Here is a 17,500-nt window from a genome sequence, read left to right on the forward strand (position 1 = left end):
TCCTTTTTGTCCGATAACCAACTGTTATTTACAGATCAGGCCCCTTGCCAGTTGTTCAAAAGGTTGATAATGCTATCCACTGGATAAATCACTATCCACGAGATAGCGCAATTGGTTTCTCTAATACTTATTCGTTGGATATTGATTCAGGGGCACCCAACGTCAATTTTCGGAAAATATCTGTTTGGAACACGATTTGAGATCTAGAATTTTGGGAACATTTGTTGTGAAATTTCTTGCTTGCCTGCCTCTCCTGGGATTTCCGAACATCTAAAAAATGGTATAATTGCCCATTTTTAACGGATTTTTACCCCAAAAAGGTCACCTAGAATTTTCGGGAGCCTTTTTTCTGGCTCAAATTTTCGAAAAGGTAAGTTTTGTTCCCTATAATTTTCGGATCACTAGACTTTCAGCTAGGAAATCCGAACAGATGAAAAATTTGTAGGGGATAAAAATATGCCTACATCTACCGTTTAAATACTAAAATACGTTTAACAATCCTATGTTTAAGTGGTTTTGAACTATATTCTCGATGGGTGCCCCTGATTGATTTATCTGGTGTACAGCACTATCCAACTTTTGAACAACTGGGATCCGTAGGGGAATGTGTAATTTTCAGGATATTTTGTGTAGTTCGTAATGAGAGACGTCCTTCTGTTTTATATGTGGCAGGTTACCCGGTGCAGTCTCAACAGACACTAATTATGAGACAATCACTTGAACTCGGTGCTGAACTTGGCCAGGGTGAGTTTGGCTCCGTACTTAAGGGAGTTTGGACAGATCCCAAAGGAAAAAAGGTATGGTATTGTGTAGTGCAACTCTAAGCTGTTATTTAGCTCTATTTATTTAATTATTTAATTTAAATAGTTTTTTATAAGTACTGAATAACCTCCACCCACTGTCAACCGCTCTCTGGTAGTAGCTAACTCGAAAGCTTGGCTCCTTTGGCTGCTACACACTTTTTTCCTTTGTTATGTTTAATTCAATGTATAGTTAGCGCTGTTTTTATTTCTTATTGTTGTTGTATTGTAATTGAATAAGTGTGAATAAACGAAATTGAACTTGTACAGTATTTAAATAGTCCTGTACAGCTTCGGGTACTATAAAACAGGCAACAAAAACGTACAACTTGTTTTGCAACATTGCATCAAAACTGGTTGAAAAACGATGCTGCCCGTTTTAACACCCACGTTCAAACCAATCAAAACAATCTGCAGTGTTTCCCCGATTAGTTTGCCATACGCCAAAGCCCTATCAAATTTTGCCTGAAGACCAAGAGCAATTATCAACGCACTAAACTGACGAGAAACTGGAAATTTAACCAGGATCAGCGATTTTATAGACAGAGAACGAAAACTGAGCGTACACCCCCATAAAAAGACAGCCCTTATTACTGAACTGTAACTCCTAAGGACCCATAGGGTAGCGTAATTGGTTTTTCTATACAGTTACTTATCCCAGGAATAGTGATTTATCCGCTGGATAACGTTATCCAGCTTTTGAACGACTGAGAACTAATGCGTATCCGAAGTCTTCTCACACACCACTGCCATATCGCCACCAATACATCTCGCTGCCAACAAACTTACCACCAAGCTAATCTATATAAGGATACAAAAATTTACGCTATACAATGATTCTCTATTTTCCCTTATTTTTCCTGTTCCTTGTTAGGAATATGACAGCATCTTACAGTATACTCTTTGTTCTGGGGTTCTTTTTAGGTTCCAGTGGCGTTGAAGACTTTACACCCTGAGAAGATAGCTCATGGAGAGCAGGTATTTAACAACAACAACAACAACAACAACAATGTATTTATTTAAAGAAATATAAAGTTACAATACTTAATGTCCTGCAAATAGCTATAATGCTAATCTAGGCAGGACAAGACTTTAAATAAAGACGTTATTAAATTACATAACAAAAAAGAAAAGAAATACAATAACATGCAGAAAGAAACACCTTACTTTTAAATTCAAGTACAGGGGATTTTGTTATTTGAAGAAGGCTAAAATTATAATTGGAGGTATATACAACATATTAGGTTAACTTCATAAAATACTTTATTAAATAATTAACATTGAAATAATTATCTTCATTACCTAGAACGTTAAGGAGTAGTGATTTAATTTTTTTGCGAAAGTTAGATATGTTGAGAGTCTTAAGAGAAAGTGAAATAGAATTCCAAACAGACACAGCAATTCTAGTAAAATTCTTAACTTTTCAAATATATCCCTGCTAGATCTCCACGGTCACTTAGCAACATCTTCATCAGTTTGTTTACTACTGTAGACAGACAACTAAAAGAATTTGCAAGAAATATAACTATAAATAAACAATACATACAGTAGTGGGACAACCAAAATAACTGAAAAGCTAAACTAGTTGGGTGACCGTAATTATAACAGTTGAAAATGTGAAAAGTCAGGAAACAGGCACAGCAAATACATCGGTACGCATGAATGTCATTAACTTGGTAAGCAAGTATTCAGAACGAAACAAAATATTGGTAAAGATTAATAGAGACATGAACGGACACACGGGGAGACCAAAAAATAAAGAAAGAAGCTGTAAGAATCTGCATTAAGCAGTGAACTAAACACATGTCTCACGCGGTAAGCAAAACACTTCCGCTGATGATGACCATTCAAATCGAGAGAGTTCAACGCCACTTATACAAGTCCGTTCTTACCCATGAGTTTGTATTCACAGGAATTTTTACGCGAAGCACGCATTATGTCGGGGCTGGATCACCCGTGTATTGTCCGGTTAATTGGCGTTTGTCTTGGCCCGCCTTTAATATTGGTAAGTGTAACTTCCTTTGTTTTATCTCTCAGTTAGTACGCGTGCTGTGTTTGATTAATTATGCGATCCCCTTTACTCTTCTACCCAGATCTCTTCTGACAAAGCCTACAAGACATTAGGTCCGCATTCTACCGTACGGCCCGCCAAATTTTAAAGTTTCGTTTCCCGCCTACCTGATTGATTGATTGATTGATTGATTTTTTTAAAAACTTATGATCACGGCGGAAATCGCGAGAACTGAAGAGTCACCCTCGAGCGGCGAGCGAAGCGGGACGCGAGGACGTGGCTCACTCGTGTGTGTCCTTGCAGGCAAAAGTGAAATAGAGAGCAATCATCCGCCACTATTTGGAGTGAAGCTTGCAAACAGTCAAGGTTATTTGTTGCCAAAAATTGCAGTTATATTTTTCTTTTTACTTTTAGGTACAAGAATTAGTTCAGATGGGTGCGTTACTCGACTTCTTAATCGACCATCAACCGGAAATCTCTCAAAGGGACCTCAAACTGTGGGCAGCTCAGATAGCTTGGGGAATGATGTACCTAGAGAAAAAACGATTCGTTCATAGGGACCTGGCGACAAGAAATATACTCATGTCTACGAAACAACAGGTCAGATAAGGATCCGCCTTTTATTCTGTTAATTTTCGTGCGCTTTTTTCGCCTTCTGTTGCACAGCCTTACAACATTTTCATGCACACGTTTGATAGACTAACTGTCTTACTGTATCATCGTTTCAGATAAAAATAAGCGACTTCGGACTGTCTCGTGCAGTCGGTTCAGGAAGTAATTATTATAAAGCTTCGCAAGGTGGCCGCTGGCCAGTGAAATGGTAAGTCGTTTCCCATAATGATGATTTAAGACAGTACCTCCTACATAGACGACTTTTGGTTCACTCTTTCGAAGCTCAGTTATCTGGAAACTGCGTGGTTCCTTGAACCTTTTTTATGATTCTACTAATACTGCGCTGTTAGGACTAGACATTTCAGAGTTTTTAGTGTCAAACTCAGCCGTCAATTTGATGTCTCATAGATGACAAACCACTAACGGGTATCGGTAATTAAACCGAATTGTTCGTTCTATAATTGGCTCATTTTGGCATTAGGAACGAATCATCATAAAAGGGAAGCGGAGATGGGGTGTTTGGGGGGGGGGGGGGGGAAGCCAAGCAAAAATCCATGCATGAATAGCTGACGTGAAAAACATGGATACAGCCGGTACAAGCAGAAAAAAAGTCACGCAAGCTTTAATCAACATATACCTGATTCAATAAAGGTTGCTTTGGGCCTTGGGCAAAAAACCTCTTTAGCTTCACTATTTTTATGGTGCTTCCCTTAGTTTGACCGTTATATTGAACGTATTTTGCTATTCCCTTGCGGGCCCACTTTGATTCAAGTCTTGATTACGAGAACTATATCAGTCCTTTCTGCGTTCTCAGGTACGCTCCAGAATCGATTAATTTCGGGACGTTTTCGCATCAGAGTGACGTGTGGAGCTATGGAGTAACACTTTGGGAGATGTACTCGTTTGGTCAGTTACCATATGGTGAAATGTCAGGGGGAGAGGTGAGTTAGTAGTTAAACGTGATCTCTCGCCAAGTCCCATGTCTCCCTAGCAGGTAGTCGCCGTGAGAAGGGGGTATCAACCATTGCGATAGTTTTGGCTGGTTTACAAAATGCTGTCACTAATGAAGCAGTGTTCTAAGGACGCGGTTCAACGGCAAATTGTCGTCTTTTTAGTTGCTATAAACTAACTACTAGTTTGTAACAAAGGTTAGTAGAGGTCTAATTAGAAAAATGCGCTTTATTGGAGTGTCAATGTATTTAGCACGAAAGTACTAACTGGGGACACTATTTTTACGTCTTTAATTGGATAAGAGACCACCGTTTTACGTGGCCATCCGAGCCACGGGAAGGTCTTGCCGTTGCAGGGCAAATGTAGTAGTATTGGAATCCAACCCGCGACCTCCCGCTCAGCAGTCAAGCGCTTTACCGACTGAGCTAATCCTGCCGTGGTTTATAAAGATGCCACTAACACGCGATTAGGCGTCCTTTTTTCCTATTTCTTTGGTCGTTGCTCTTTACGCCTGCTTGTACCAAGATTTCTTTCGTTGGCTTACCAAAGGATTTCTACAGTAAAAATGTGATGTCCCCAGATTCCCTTCCGAATATTAGCCGCTGTAGAAGAAGCTTGAAGAGTGTGGGTTCGTTTGTTTGCTTTGTTTTGTTTTCCTGTTTGTATCCCTTAAGGCGGACTTCCACTTTCGCGTTATTTTTATACCTGCGTAAAAATAATAGAAGAAGTATATAAAAGTTCGCGCGTACTTGCTCAACTTTTATGTTCGCGCGCCTCTATTTCATTTACGCGCGTAAATTTTTAGCGAGTACGCACCTAAAAATTACGCGATAGTGGAAATCCACAATACGGATACAGCTTATCTAAACCTTTTCAGAAAGCATTTATTTCTCGTGTCTCAAAAGATAGGAATGCTCACAACATCAAAGCGTCGGTCTTGCTGAAGAAATTGTCTTTCAGCTTATTCACTTCAAACCCTGCATGAGGGCAAGGTTAGGTTACTACTAGCCTGTGAGCAAGCTTTCCGGGCGTACCCCAAAGCTACTAAGCAGCACTATTGCTGTTTATTAAGCTGTACGAGATTGCTTTAACTTTTGATTGCGGTATGGAAACAATCCTAAGTTTGACCGTATAGAAATGAAACTCACGTTATTGTTTTATTGTATTGCTTAGGTAATACGTATGTTGGAAGAAGAAAACAAACGACTTGAAAGACCTGAAGCTTGTCCAGAACACACCTATTCACTTATGTTGCAGTGCTGGGATTTAAAACCAGAAAGAAGACCCACATTTGAAGCATTACACAACATTTTTAGTACGAATCCTTTTTATGCAGATGTTAAACTACCGATAAAAGATAGAGGTGCAAGCTAATCAAACTAAAACAGTAATCGTTTGATTGCAAACAGCCCCTCTTTCTTATTGCCTGTTTGCACGGCGATTTTTGCCGCGAGTTTTCATGATATGGTCGCATCTGTAAATTAAGGGCGACTTAATGGCGATTTGTCGACGCATAAACTTATTGCATCCAACCCTCATCGAATTTTGATTCAATTTTTTTTGGCGATGTTCCATTTACGTAAGGTGCGCTTTAAGGTAACTACTGCATGAAGATTAGAAAATCACAATAAAAGCGCCAAAAACGCGCTGTCAAGTCGCCGGGAAATTGCAGCAGAAATCGCCGGAAAATCTTCTGTGAAAACGGGCCTTCAGAGCGGTTTTCACTGGAGTGTCAAAAAAATCTCTATTTCGCGCGACCTTTTCAACCAGTCAGAATCAAGGCCAAACCACTCGTGACTTTTACGCGCGCTTGACGCAGGTTGCCGGCTGCGAATATATTTGCTTCCAGCTCTGATTGGTTAAGGATTGTCAGCTCAGTTCTTGATTGGCTAGAGTAATGTGTTTCCTTGGATAAGCGACACTCCCGTGAAAATCGTTCTTAATAGTACGCGCACGTAAGTAGTCTGGCTGGCCGGGGATGCGGCAGAGACGAAAGAGGGGGCTTTTTTGCGGTCCTAGTAAAGAGACCCTTGGAATCCCGTGTTATTAGAGTAGACGCTTTGTAAACGAGGAGAAAGGGTTAGACTGATACAAAAAGCTGCCCACCTACCCCTCCCTTAAGCCAACATTTTGCCTTAACTGGGAAGTAAGTGTTAACGTTGGCTTAGGGGAGGGTGTGTGGGTAGTTTCCCAGAAACGTTTAATGCCAAAAACGCATTCTCTCCTTTTCAAATGTGCAGTTGTTTTGACCGAGAGATAATGAGCTCATTCTCTCTTGTTTTGGCCTGGTGTCTTTTTAAGTGTATACAACTTTCGATAAGTTGCGATGTTTCTTTTTTTCGCGTAGGAACGTGTTCTAAAAGTGTCTAAAATGGCAAAAAGTTTTACGAAGTTTATTTTTGGTGTAATTTAGTGACTGTAAATATCGAATCGCGTGCAGTGCATGAAAACATCTAAAAGAGTGCGACAAAAATCATTGTTGCATTAGTTGTTTGCGTTGTTTTTATCTTTGTTTTTACACAAATCATAGATTTGTTATGGCCATCGCGAAAATGTAGTAGTGTAAAAATAGAGACCTTGAGATTGTAAGACGAGGACGACTAGGAGAACGATATTTTTCAATACTAAGTAATACACTTGTGTAAACCAGTGTCATGTCAAAATTGTCAGGAAAAGGCGATATAGCCACGCCCATTCTAGCTACTACTGGTTTTAGCGAAAATGTCGTACTGGGGGAAACAGGTTTTCAAATGTTAGAAGTTTTATTATTTTGCGATCGGGAGAAGGCCTAACCTCCTTCAATAAAAATAGCCGCGTTGACTTTTCCGGCGGGAAAAGGTAAAATGAAGCTTCCCAGGGTGTCTATTTTTGAGAATACGCGCATAGATAAATTAAATATCGTACTCGAAGTCGTCCTGTACTCGAATCTTCTAGACTGTGTGTAGCGAGTGGTATCTTCTCAGCGTGTTTTTTTTTCTCGTGCGCGGTAGACTGGACACGTCTGTGAGGCCTTTAATACGTGATCACACGTTGACCGCGGACAAACGAGGGAAATTTACAAACTAAGTAAAGTACTTTACGGCTAAGATGCCATTCTTTAAAGATAATACCAATACACTGTCAATCAGCGAGGCGTTTTGAAATTTTGCTAAAAAATAGTTCCAAGCGATAGGCTTGATGTACTTTATAATTTTTAGAAGGCGCTTGTTTAAACTATGAAAAAGAAGTCTGGTATAATTCATTTCCGCACACGCTTACTATTTACACGACAATAGAATCCGGGTATAAGACTGTTGATAAAGCGGTCTTTTGTACTTTCTTATAGTTTACTTACAGTAGAAACTTTGCTTCACATTGCCTCTTCCAACAACTAAGAGAGGCCTTCAGATTCTCGGACGAGGACGACCAGGAGAACGATATTTTCTCAATACTTAGTGGAGCACGCGCTTGAACCAGCGTAATTTTTGCGGACAAACGTGATAGCCGTCGTAATTCTACAACGGGTTTTGGCGAGAATTTCGTAGTGGCGGAAACAAGTTTATATCGGGAGAGGTCTTAACTTCGTTTAATGAAAATAACCATGTTAACATTTCTGGTGGGAAAAAAATAAATAAATAAAGTGAAGCTTTCCGGGTTATTATTTATATGCAAGGCAGGTTGTCCTCTTCCTCGATTCTAAAGGTCTCTATTGTGTACCTTATACCAGTTTGGGGGTCCTGTGGCTTAAGCACAGGACACCATATTTCGGCGCAAATCGCGCCAGAGTGTACGAGCTTCGTAGCAGATTGCGCTGATGCGTTTTGCTTTTGCTAGCGTACTTATATTTGGTTCACGTTTCTTAGCGTAAGATAAATAGCTTAGAAGAAGAAAAAATGTTGGAATTTGATAATGAAATTCTCCAAAAATTTTTGTGGTGCGTGGTCATCATCTATTTAGGTAGGGTATTAAAATATTGAAAATTCTTTATATTCCCTCAATGAAAATTAAAAATAGAGTTATTTGATAATTGAGTTTGAAAATGTGTTTAAAAATCTGGATTAAGTTTATCTAAATAGAGCAGGTGAGCCCATGACTAGCAGGAACCCATAATGGGGAGAGAGCAACTTCCGTCTACTCTTGTCACAGTGTACTCACCGACCAGTTTATTTTTAGAACGGTTCTGGCGTGAATTTAGGAAATCTTTTTAAGCCCAACAAACCAGTCAGCGAGACCTACAGGCTTGAAAATGATATATATATATATATATATTTTTTAATGATGTCTAATTTTCTTTGCGCTCGTAGTCAGAACGGAGCGTCCGTTTGTGCGGGAAACTGCTCTATAATGTGCTTAAAAATAAAATAAACAAGTCTGTGGTCATGGGCTCATGCTTACCCTCACTACGAGTAACTGATTCAACGAACTTATTATATCACTTGCACACCGCTTGGAGGCCTTGGAATGATTATATGACGTAAGGAGAATGCCTCTTCCCATTTGGATTCCTATTAAAAATGTTGAGGCTGCGCGTGAGACTCAATCTCGACCCAGAGCTCTTCTGCGTATGTAGAGGAGAGAGATCATTCCCAAACCCGGAAGCACTGTTGTCTCGAATTGCACTGTGGGACTGTTTTTGACCCATTTTCCAGCGCAACCTCGTTAACAGCCAATAAAAAGAGCGACGCATCCCATAGTGCAGTTCGACTCAATACCAACCCAGTCCCACGCACAACTTCAAACTGACCTAGTGAGAGAATCCAGCTTTGATCTACAATTGTCATTTGATTTAACCCGTTCTATTTCCAAATGTCTTCGTCCAATAGCCTCTCCCTTAAAAAAGAGGAAACAACAACTCCCAATTTATTGTTGGAACGATTCTGACCGTTAGAGTTTCTTACTGATCACAGTTTACACTGAAGACTTCTACAATCAAACAAAACAGCCTTATGTTTACTTAGTGCTGATGTATTTAGCGCCAAGTACTACGACCCCTCAGTGTCGTGTAGATGTCTCACAAAGTTAATTTTCACGTAGTACGATCAGCTTTGCAGAATTCAGTGTGTCTACTAATTGGGGACATTTTTGACTATCCCTTCCTGAGGCGTAACCGCCTGCCTCCATGGCCGGTCTTTCGCGCTCCACGCCGGCCGTTGCTCACCTTTAAAAAAAAAAACCTGTTCTGTGACCTAATCCTATCCGAGCCAAGTTCTAAGCATTTGTAGGACAAGGCAGTTGTCCAGGTGGCACCATCATTTCAAGGAGTCACCCGCAGGAGAAGGTTATATGTGCCCAGTATTGGGGAGAACACTTCAAAAGGCGCTGAAGAACGAATTGAATTTCTACAATAAAATCTGCCACTCGGCATAGAATATGAGGCAAAGCTTGGGCTGACAATGACCTCTGAGATTTGAGGGAAAGGTAGTTTGCACCCGTTTGTAACACAAAGAGATTGGCGTGACGGGACTGCGTGACTAGATGCTCTAACTTCACCCCTCCCCTGAAGTTTCTCTCATAGACTTGCGCAGTGCGTGGTAGGCTGGCAGAGCAGACATCCATGATGGCTTCTGTAAAGAAAAAGCAAGATGAAAAGAACTTAAAACTTCTCAGAGATCTCGCGGCCTTACCCCACAACAAAAAATGCTTCGACTGTGGGCAAAGGGGGCCAACATATGTGAATACCACAATAGGATCTTTTGTCTGTACCTCGTGCAGCGGCATTTTGTGAGTAGAGATGGCGTTAAGCTGGCAAGGTTTTTACGCCAATTTGACTCCAGCGCGCGATTAGTTTGCAGCTGTACGGTAAACACTCATTTCCTGTTCTTGTTTTTTCATTTTTTTACAGACGAGGATTAAACCCTCCACATCGAGTCAAATCAATTTCAATGACAAGCTTTACACCGCAAGAAATAGAAAGTTTACAAGGCCAAGGAAATGAGGTACGCGCGGCTTTACGCTTACTGCCTTTTCTTTCATTGTACAAGTTTGACAAGTTTTATATGTCTGAGTTATCCTTGAATTTCTTTCCTAATGAGACATTGGATAAATTGACAACATTTGCGCTCCTTTCAACGCGTACAACTCAGCTTTAACATTATATTGATGCAAGTTCCGTTATGGGAGCACGATGTAACACCCCCAGCGTATTTTTGGCTGCATTTTACGTTCAATTTGACCAATATTTGCAGGTCGATTTGCGGTAAAAATGTAAACTAACTAGCTGGAGTCCTTATATTCCATAAGACAACTTAAACTCTAGAAATTAAAAACTGTTTGCCCACAAAAAATTAAAAATTTTACAATCGCTGCATTAAAATCTTCACTATTCGTGACTTAGCTCGATGTACTGTACTTGCCAAGTTGTTGAAATCTCTCGTTCGTGCCGGTCATTTATGCATTCTGCTGATTGTCAATTTTTCAGTGCAGTTACTTTGTTTTGATTGACTTCTTACAACAATTTTTACCTCGTTGCTACTTTTGAGGATGAAACGACGTAATGTTCATTCAAAATATAAGCAGGAAAATATCTTGGTGTTTGTGTATAAAATGGCGGGTCTCTAACGACTGGTAGTTTATTGTTCATTGGAAATCGAAGACAATGCACATAGTTGCATATTGAAAACATGTTTTGGTTGTGACTTTGATAATTTTTGATTGATTCGTTTTGTTGATCATCCCTTCTTCAGTTCCCTATTAATTTACTCAATGAAATCTTGAACCCTTGTCTGTTTCATTGAGCATGACCACACACATTTATTAAATATTTTGAAAAAAAAACACAGGGCATGAAGGTGGATGCATTTGAGTCTGAACACAACAACATCATAAAAAAAAATTGACCAAAGTTGTCCAAGAAAAAACTTGCGTATCTCTTCTCACTAATTTTGAAAAATAATTCTTGTCATGTATGGACAAGAACAGGAAAATTCACCTGCAGTGCAGCCAGACAGAAATAAGAAGCAAGTGAATATGTGAAATTGAAAGCCCCTTTTTGAAACCTTTACAAACGGAAATACAAAACAATTGGCAAATTTTAAGCACAATATTGAAAACCACCTTCAAAAAATAGCTGAAACTGCAAACTTGAAACATCAACACTCTTCACGTCCCTCTTGCTCCACCTCTGCTTATGTCAAAACCAGTTGATGAATTATTTACATTTTACCTGAATTATGACAGGGTGTTATTGTGAATACTTATTTCATACTAACAATGAATATTATTATTTCGTTGGCTTACAAGACGATTCACTTAGTTGAAGTTGATTTAAGCAGAAGATTTGTGTAGTATTTAATGAAATTCGTAATCAACACAATGTTTTCCTGGCAGCTTTTCTGATTTGTCTGAGTGGAGGTCTGACCTGTCTGAAGTTCAGACTAATGTCCTTTCTAAAACAGAAATTTCAGCCCATCTTATTACTACGGTAGAACCCGGATAACTCGAACTAAGTCCAATTTCCCTTGGATTTCACCTCACTTTTCAGTCATTTCTACACAGATAACTCAAATTCCCACTAACTCTAACTAAATTTCATTTCCTCGTGATCAAAAGTTCACTGGAATTTACCCCAATAACTCAAAATTCTGGTTCTTGTAACTCCACTTGGATGCCATCCCACTAGCTCTTCATTTTGTATAATTGGTAAAACACTAAACCTAAAATGGGTCAACCCTCATCTTAGATTTTTATTGGTACAACGAACAGATCACTTTTTATCATAAAAAATGTCTAATCATGTTAGCATTTCTGACGAAATAAGTTAGATTTGCACTGCACTATACACTGAAGAACTCAAAAATCAGTAACTAGTTATCAATTTTACATATGGCAAATTGAATTTTGCAATCGACCTGTTAACTCGAACCCTCGCTAACTCCAACTGTTTTCGTTTCCCTTCAGAGTGGTTTTTTTTAAAATAACATTTATTTGGTTACAACACTTCTAATGACAATACTTACATTTACATGGAGGGAAAATAAAAACAACATACAAGAGAGAAAGGAAAAATACAATGTTACAGCATTTACAACTAATTAAGCCTAAAAAAGTTTTACAAATTTGACTACTATTTGCAAAATTGCAAAATAAAACACGATACAACAAAAACATAAGGAGTCTGTCCTACCAACTAAAAGGTGCTTTGCATTTGCATTTGTTTCTTCCCTTCAGAGTTTGAGTTACCCCGGTTCTACTGTATGTATATTTTTTTCGTTCAAAGCTTGGATTTGAGTATGTGCTATGATTGGCCTGTTAAAAATGCCATTGTCAGTTTGCCAATCAAGTTGAAGGGAAATTTGAAATGTATTTCCAGTAATTTGTTCAGTTCGTTGGGGAACCAGAACAAGGGTATTGGCACTGCTTTGCAGATGTTACTAACTGGTATTAGATTACCTCTGTTACACAGGCTTGGTTCCATACCAATTAAACTTGTTCTCTCACCAAACCTTCTGTAACTAGTAACTGCTGCCTTTAACCCTTTGGAGCCAGCAGTTATGAGTGGCTTAAAACTTCAGGTTTAATTTGGGCAGAATTTTGTTTTGAATAATAATTATTTGTTTTAGTATTTACCAAATCAGTGAAGGGCAATTTTTGTGTGTTTTGATTGGCTCTAATATCATTGATTCTGGTGATGTGTCTTCTGTGTTCTCACCAGACAACTAGAGCAGTCAGTGACTGATAGTTACTGCTGTTGTAATGAGTTTTATTATTATTTTAGTTTTGTAAGAAAGTTTGGCTTGGTCTTTGGAACTCAGCTATGCCACCAGAGCCAGAATCTAAAGATGATCAAAAGATAAAGGACTTCATGGTGCAGAAATATGAACGAAAAAGATGGTACATTCCTCCACAGCAAGTTGCCGCTAATGATACAAGTCAGACAACACCTGAACCCAAACCTCTGAAACAACTTTTAGGAGAAAATGCACCTACAGTTTCTGTGCATGTAAGCTAAAAATGTTATTTCCCATGACAGTCAATAAGTATTTGCCCATTAGATACCCAAGAGTGACCAACATAAATTTTTTCCCAACAATGTGTCAATACATCGTCAAGAGAGTAGAATATGAGATTGATGAAGTTAACATTTTTCCATAGCTTTATGTTTTTTCTGTAGAGTAATTATAAGAAGAAATTAAATGTTGGTCACTTTTAGTGGTTTAAGCGTTTTAACAGTTTTCATGTACTGGTACCTCATGTCAAGCCAGGTCAACTTACTGCTTGTTTCGTATGCAAGAATGAAGCGAAATAATCTGACATTGGCAATGACCAACAGATTCTACTTTGAAAGTAATGAATGCATTAATAGATTCTATGATTGCACATTTGACATAGCTTGACTGTTTCTTATTGGTGTTAAATTTTCTGGTCTTTCGAAGTACATGGTGACATTATTCCTGTGAATGACATTCTTGGACTGCCTAATCCCTTTTTCTACCTTGTAATGCTTAGTCATTGTTTTTCAATTCTTTCAGGCACAAGCCACAAGAGAGAGACCCCGCACAGGAAGCCAAACCAGTTCATCAGCAATGCCTGTAGCAGTTGCCCCACCCCCAGGGCAGGTACAGGCTGCTCCTCAACCTGCCCCACAACCAAAGCCACCCTCAGTAGACCTGCTTGGTGACTTAGGGGGAGACCCATTTGCGCAACAACGACCACAAGGTAACATTTTTGTTAATTTTAAATTTCTAACAACTCATGGCATGAAACAGACCCTTCCATGGCTTTTTTAACTTTTGATTGGGACCAGCAAAAAACCATCAACACAGCTGCAAAGAATGCCTTATAATTAATAAAGTTTGTAAATGATTTGTTGAAAACTAATTAAGGCATACATAGCTTTGCAAAGCTGGGAAATTTTACAGGCATTTGTATGGTAGGGGGCAAGTTCGTGCCCCCCCCCCCCCCCCACCTTACAGATCTGTAAAATTTCACAAAGCAATATATTTGCTTGCTTACTGAACCTTCCACCTTTAAGCTAGGTTATTTTGCTAATTTTAAGGCTCTCCTTCCAGCATTGTCAATAGATATTTGCTTACTGGTCTCTTTTCAAATCTTTAAAACCATGAACAGGTCTACTGCAACTAAATCAACATCAAAGCACCCAGATGTTTCACACCTTGACCAAATTGGCAACTAGAATTCTTCATCACATCTTACAACTGTACTTGGAGGCCTTGCAAATTGTTGTTCATGTTTTCCGATAAATTTTTGGTAAAAATGGCCATGTGTCCAAACGTCCTAAGAAAATCATAAAAAATCCAACAAGAAATTCTCTTACTAGAACTGCCTTGGATTCCAAGTACATTATGCTATGTATGGTTCCTTCTTTATCATGCATTAAAGTGCAAAATGAAATTCAGTGTAATACAGTTTCTTGCTAGTTTGATTCTCAATTTCCTTAACCCTTTAAGTCCTGATAGTGACCAACATCAGTTTTCTCCTAACGATATCCATACAATTTCAAGAGATACAGTTATGAGAATTGATAAAATGACCACCAAAGTGAAACTGTATTGATCTTCCATAAAATTCTCTCAACACATTCTTTAACAAAATGCATGGAGGTCAGTTTGGAGAATTTGTATGTGTATATTGGGGCTTAACGGGTCAATTGTCTTCCTACCCTAATAATATCAATAATGATGTAATAAATTAGGTTCAGGAGACTAAGGAAATTGATATTGAAACCATTTTCACCAGACATGAATTTCAAACTACAACATATATGTGTTTTTTTAGTTAAAATGTAAAGTCACTTCAGAAAGGTTGCTTTGTCCAATCACAAATAAAAAGATTACATACAGTACTTCTGTTTTGGATTGTGTTTAATATCATTGTAGTGCATCAACATGGCAAAAGCCGTAAACTATGGCCAAGAAGTGCTGGTCAATTGACTCCTTTTTATCTTCAAAAATCACTCTTTCACTTGTAGGTCAGTTTGGACCACCTCCCCAGCAAGGTAACTTTGCTTCGTTCAATGCGTTTGGAGCACAACCAGCGGCTCCTGTTCAGAATACCTTTGACCCGTTTGGGTCATCAGCGCCCCAGCCTGTCCAGCAACAATCACAGCCGAGTTTTGCAGCATTTGGTACTCCACCCCAACAGCCACAACAACAACCTGCGGCACAACCACAACAGCAGGCTAATTTCTTTGATGCTTTTGGGTCTCCACCAGCTTCTTCAGGAGGACTCAATGCATTTGCAGCACCAACATCGTCAGGTAAGATCCATTTCTTCTGTGCAGTGGAATCCTGATTTTTCAGACCTCCTTGACTCCTTGAGGTTAAAATCCTCAGCTCCAGTTCTTACTTTGTATGAAGACCATACTTGGTTGTATTTGTGTGAGGGATAACTACTCTACATTTGCCCCATAAAGTGTTGACTTTTCTTGTGACCATAAGTTGTCAGAAGGAAAAAGGAGTACCAGATACACTATTAGAATTGATATGAATGGTCATCATCTAGAATAAAATTTACTCTTTTCTCCCTTCAAAGGTGTTGTATCTTTGAAGAGTAACAGCCAAACATACACAATGAGAAAAATAGTGAAGGTCACATGGGGGTGTCCTTCCCCCAAAAAACCAACCATCTTTCTTTTTTATCATTTTTTTTGCAGCTCCCACACAAGCACCACCAGCTTCTAATTCTGGGTTTGGGCCACTTGTATCAGCGTCTGGAAGCTCAGCAGCTGCTAGCGACAAGTATGCAGCATTGACTGAACTAGATAGCTTGTTTGGCACGTCCTCAAGTAGTAGTAACACTAGTTTTAGCTCTGGAACAGGCTTTGGTTCCTCTGGGACTTCAACATTCGGAATGTCAAGTGGACCTAACCCGTTTTCGAGCGCAACATCAAGCGTTGGGTCTGGAGGGTTTCAGTCCCAGCAGACATCCAATCCTTTTCAGGGTCTCGGTGGAATGCTTAATGGTCCTACAAGAAGTATGAGTCCTGCCAGTAGCATAGCGGCTACAAGTGGTAGTGGGTTTGGAAGTTTCAGCACCACCCAGCCAACAGTTTCTGCATTTGGTAGTCAGCCAGTAAGTTCAGGATTTGGGAACCAGCTGTCCAACACAGGTTTTGGTGGTGGCCAACCTAGTGGAGGGTTTGGAAGCCTTACATCTTCCCAGCAGTCATCATTTGGTGGACCTCAACAGTCTGGCTGGGGAGGCATGACGAGCCAACAGCAAATGGGAGGTGGTCAAAATATGGGGATGCCCCCATCATCTGCTCAACAGAATCTTAGCTTTGGAGGTGCAGGCATGACAGCGATGGCATGGAACCAGTTCGGAAAAATGGGAGGCGGTCAGCAGCAACAACAACAACAACCTCAAATGCGAGGTCAAATGAACTTTGGTGGTAACCAACCTGGCTTTGGTAGTAACCAAGGATTTGGGAGTGGACAGCCGAGTTCTGGGTTTGGGGGTATGCAGCCTATGTCTGGGTTTGGGGCATCTACAGGTTCATTTGGAGCTAATCCAATGTCAGGCGGAAGTGGTTTTGGTGGCCAACAACAAAATACTGGATTTGGAATCCCTGGTGGATTTGGTGCACAGCCAAATGCATTTGGTGGAGGAATGGCTGGAATGGGGGGTGCGCAGTTTGGGCAACAACAGCAGATTCAACAATTTGGAAGTTGGCAACAAAGTCAACAGGCCAATCCATTCATGGTAAGTGCATTGGGCAGCTAGTAGTTCTTTTAAACCATACAGTAATTATGATCAAGACTTCATTGAATACACAGAAGTTTGCAATAATATTGTCACCCCACAATTCTAATCTCCATGTTGCTATTACACATGCTTGGCATGTATAAAGACAGCTAGACTTGCCCACAAGCTGAGCACAAGGTGACAAAAACACATCCTTTTCACCGCAGCGATGTTTGCAAACATCTTTCTGGTTTAATAGCTTTCCATAACCCATACACGATCGCATCCTTGATAGAACACATGGTACTCAGCTTTGTATTTGAATACAACCGCAAAATTTAAAGAACTGCTGCGATCTAAAACACCAATGTTGTCTCAATTTGAATTTTGGATCAAAACAGCTCAAGTCATGTTTCATGTGGCGTGATCGGGGTTGATTGACAGTGTATCACTAAAATCTGTTTGGGATGCAATAAAACCTACAGGAGGAATATTCCTCCTGTAA

At 39.7% G+C, this 17,500-nt stretch overlaps 2 protein-coding genes across 2 annotated transcripts in view; both read left to right on the forward strand.

Annotated features, from left to right (window-relative positions):
• The window catches only part of LOC140949994 (tyrosine-protein kinase HTK16-like), a 19,950-nt gene extending 11,667 nt beyond the window's left edge, over positions 1–8,283 (forward strand). The window contains exons 7-13 of the mRNA XM_073399149.1: positions 673–797; positions 1,725–1,778; positions 2,713–2,805; positions 3,226–3,411; positions 3,540–3,631; positions 4,238–4,364; positions 5,548–8,283. Of these exons, the coding sequence (XP_073255250.1) occupies positions 673–797; positions 1,725–1,778; positions 2,713–2,805; positions 3,226–3,411; positions 3,540–3,631; positions 4,238–4,364; positions 5,548–5,748 (878 nt within the window). The 3' untranslated portion in view covers positions 5,749–8,283. The remainder of the gene's footprint in view (positions 1–672; positions 798–1,724; positions 1,779–2,712; positions 2,806–3,225; positions 3,412–3,539; positions 3,632–4,237; positions 4,365–5,547) is intronic.
• A 1,599-nt stretch (positions 8,284–9,882) lies between these two features.
• LOC140949866 (uncharacterized) overlaps positions 9,883–17,500 on the forward strand; it is an 11,645-nt gene continuing 4,027 nt past the window's right edge. The window contains exons 1-6 of the mRNA XM_073399009.1: positions 9,883–10,074; positions 10,196–10,289; positions 13,067–13,291; positions 13,821–14,007; positions 15,281–15,568; positions 15,965–17,013. Of these exons, the coding sequence (XP_073255110.1) occupies positions 9,908–10,074; positions 10,196–10,289; positions 13,067–13,291; positions 13,821–14,007; positions 15,281–15,568; positions 15,965–17,013 (2,010 nt within the window). The 5' untranslated portion in view covers positions 9,883–9,907. The remainder of the gene's footprint in view (positions 10,075–10,195; positions 10,290–13,066; positions 13,292–13,820; positions 14,008–15,280; positions 15,569–15,964; positions 17,014–17,500) is intronic.

The sequence above is a fragment of the Porites lutea genome, chromosome 10, assembly GCF_958299795.1.
Source record: "Porites lutea chromosome 10, jaPorLute2.1, whole genome shotgun sequence".
NCBI lineage: Eukaryota > Metazoa > Cnidaria > Anthozoa > Scleractinia > Poritidae > Porites > Porites lutea.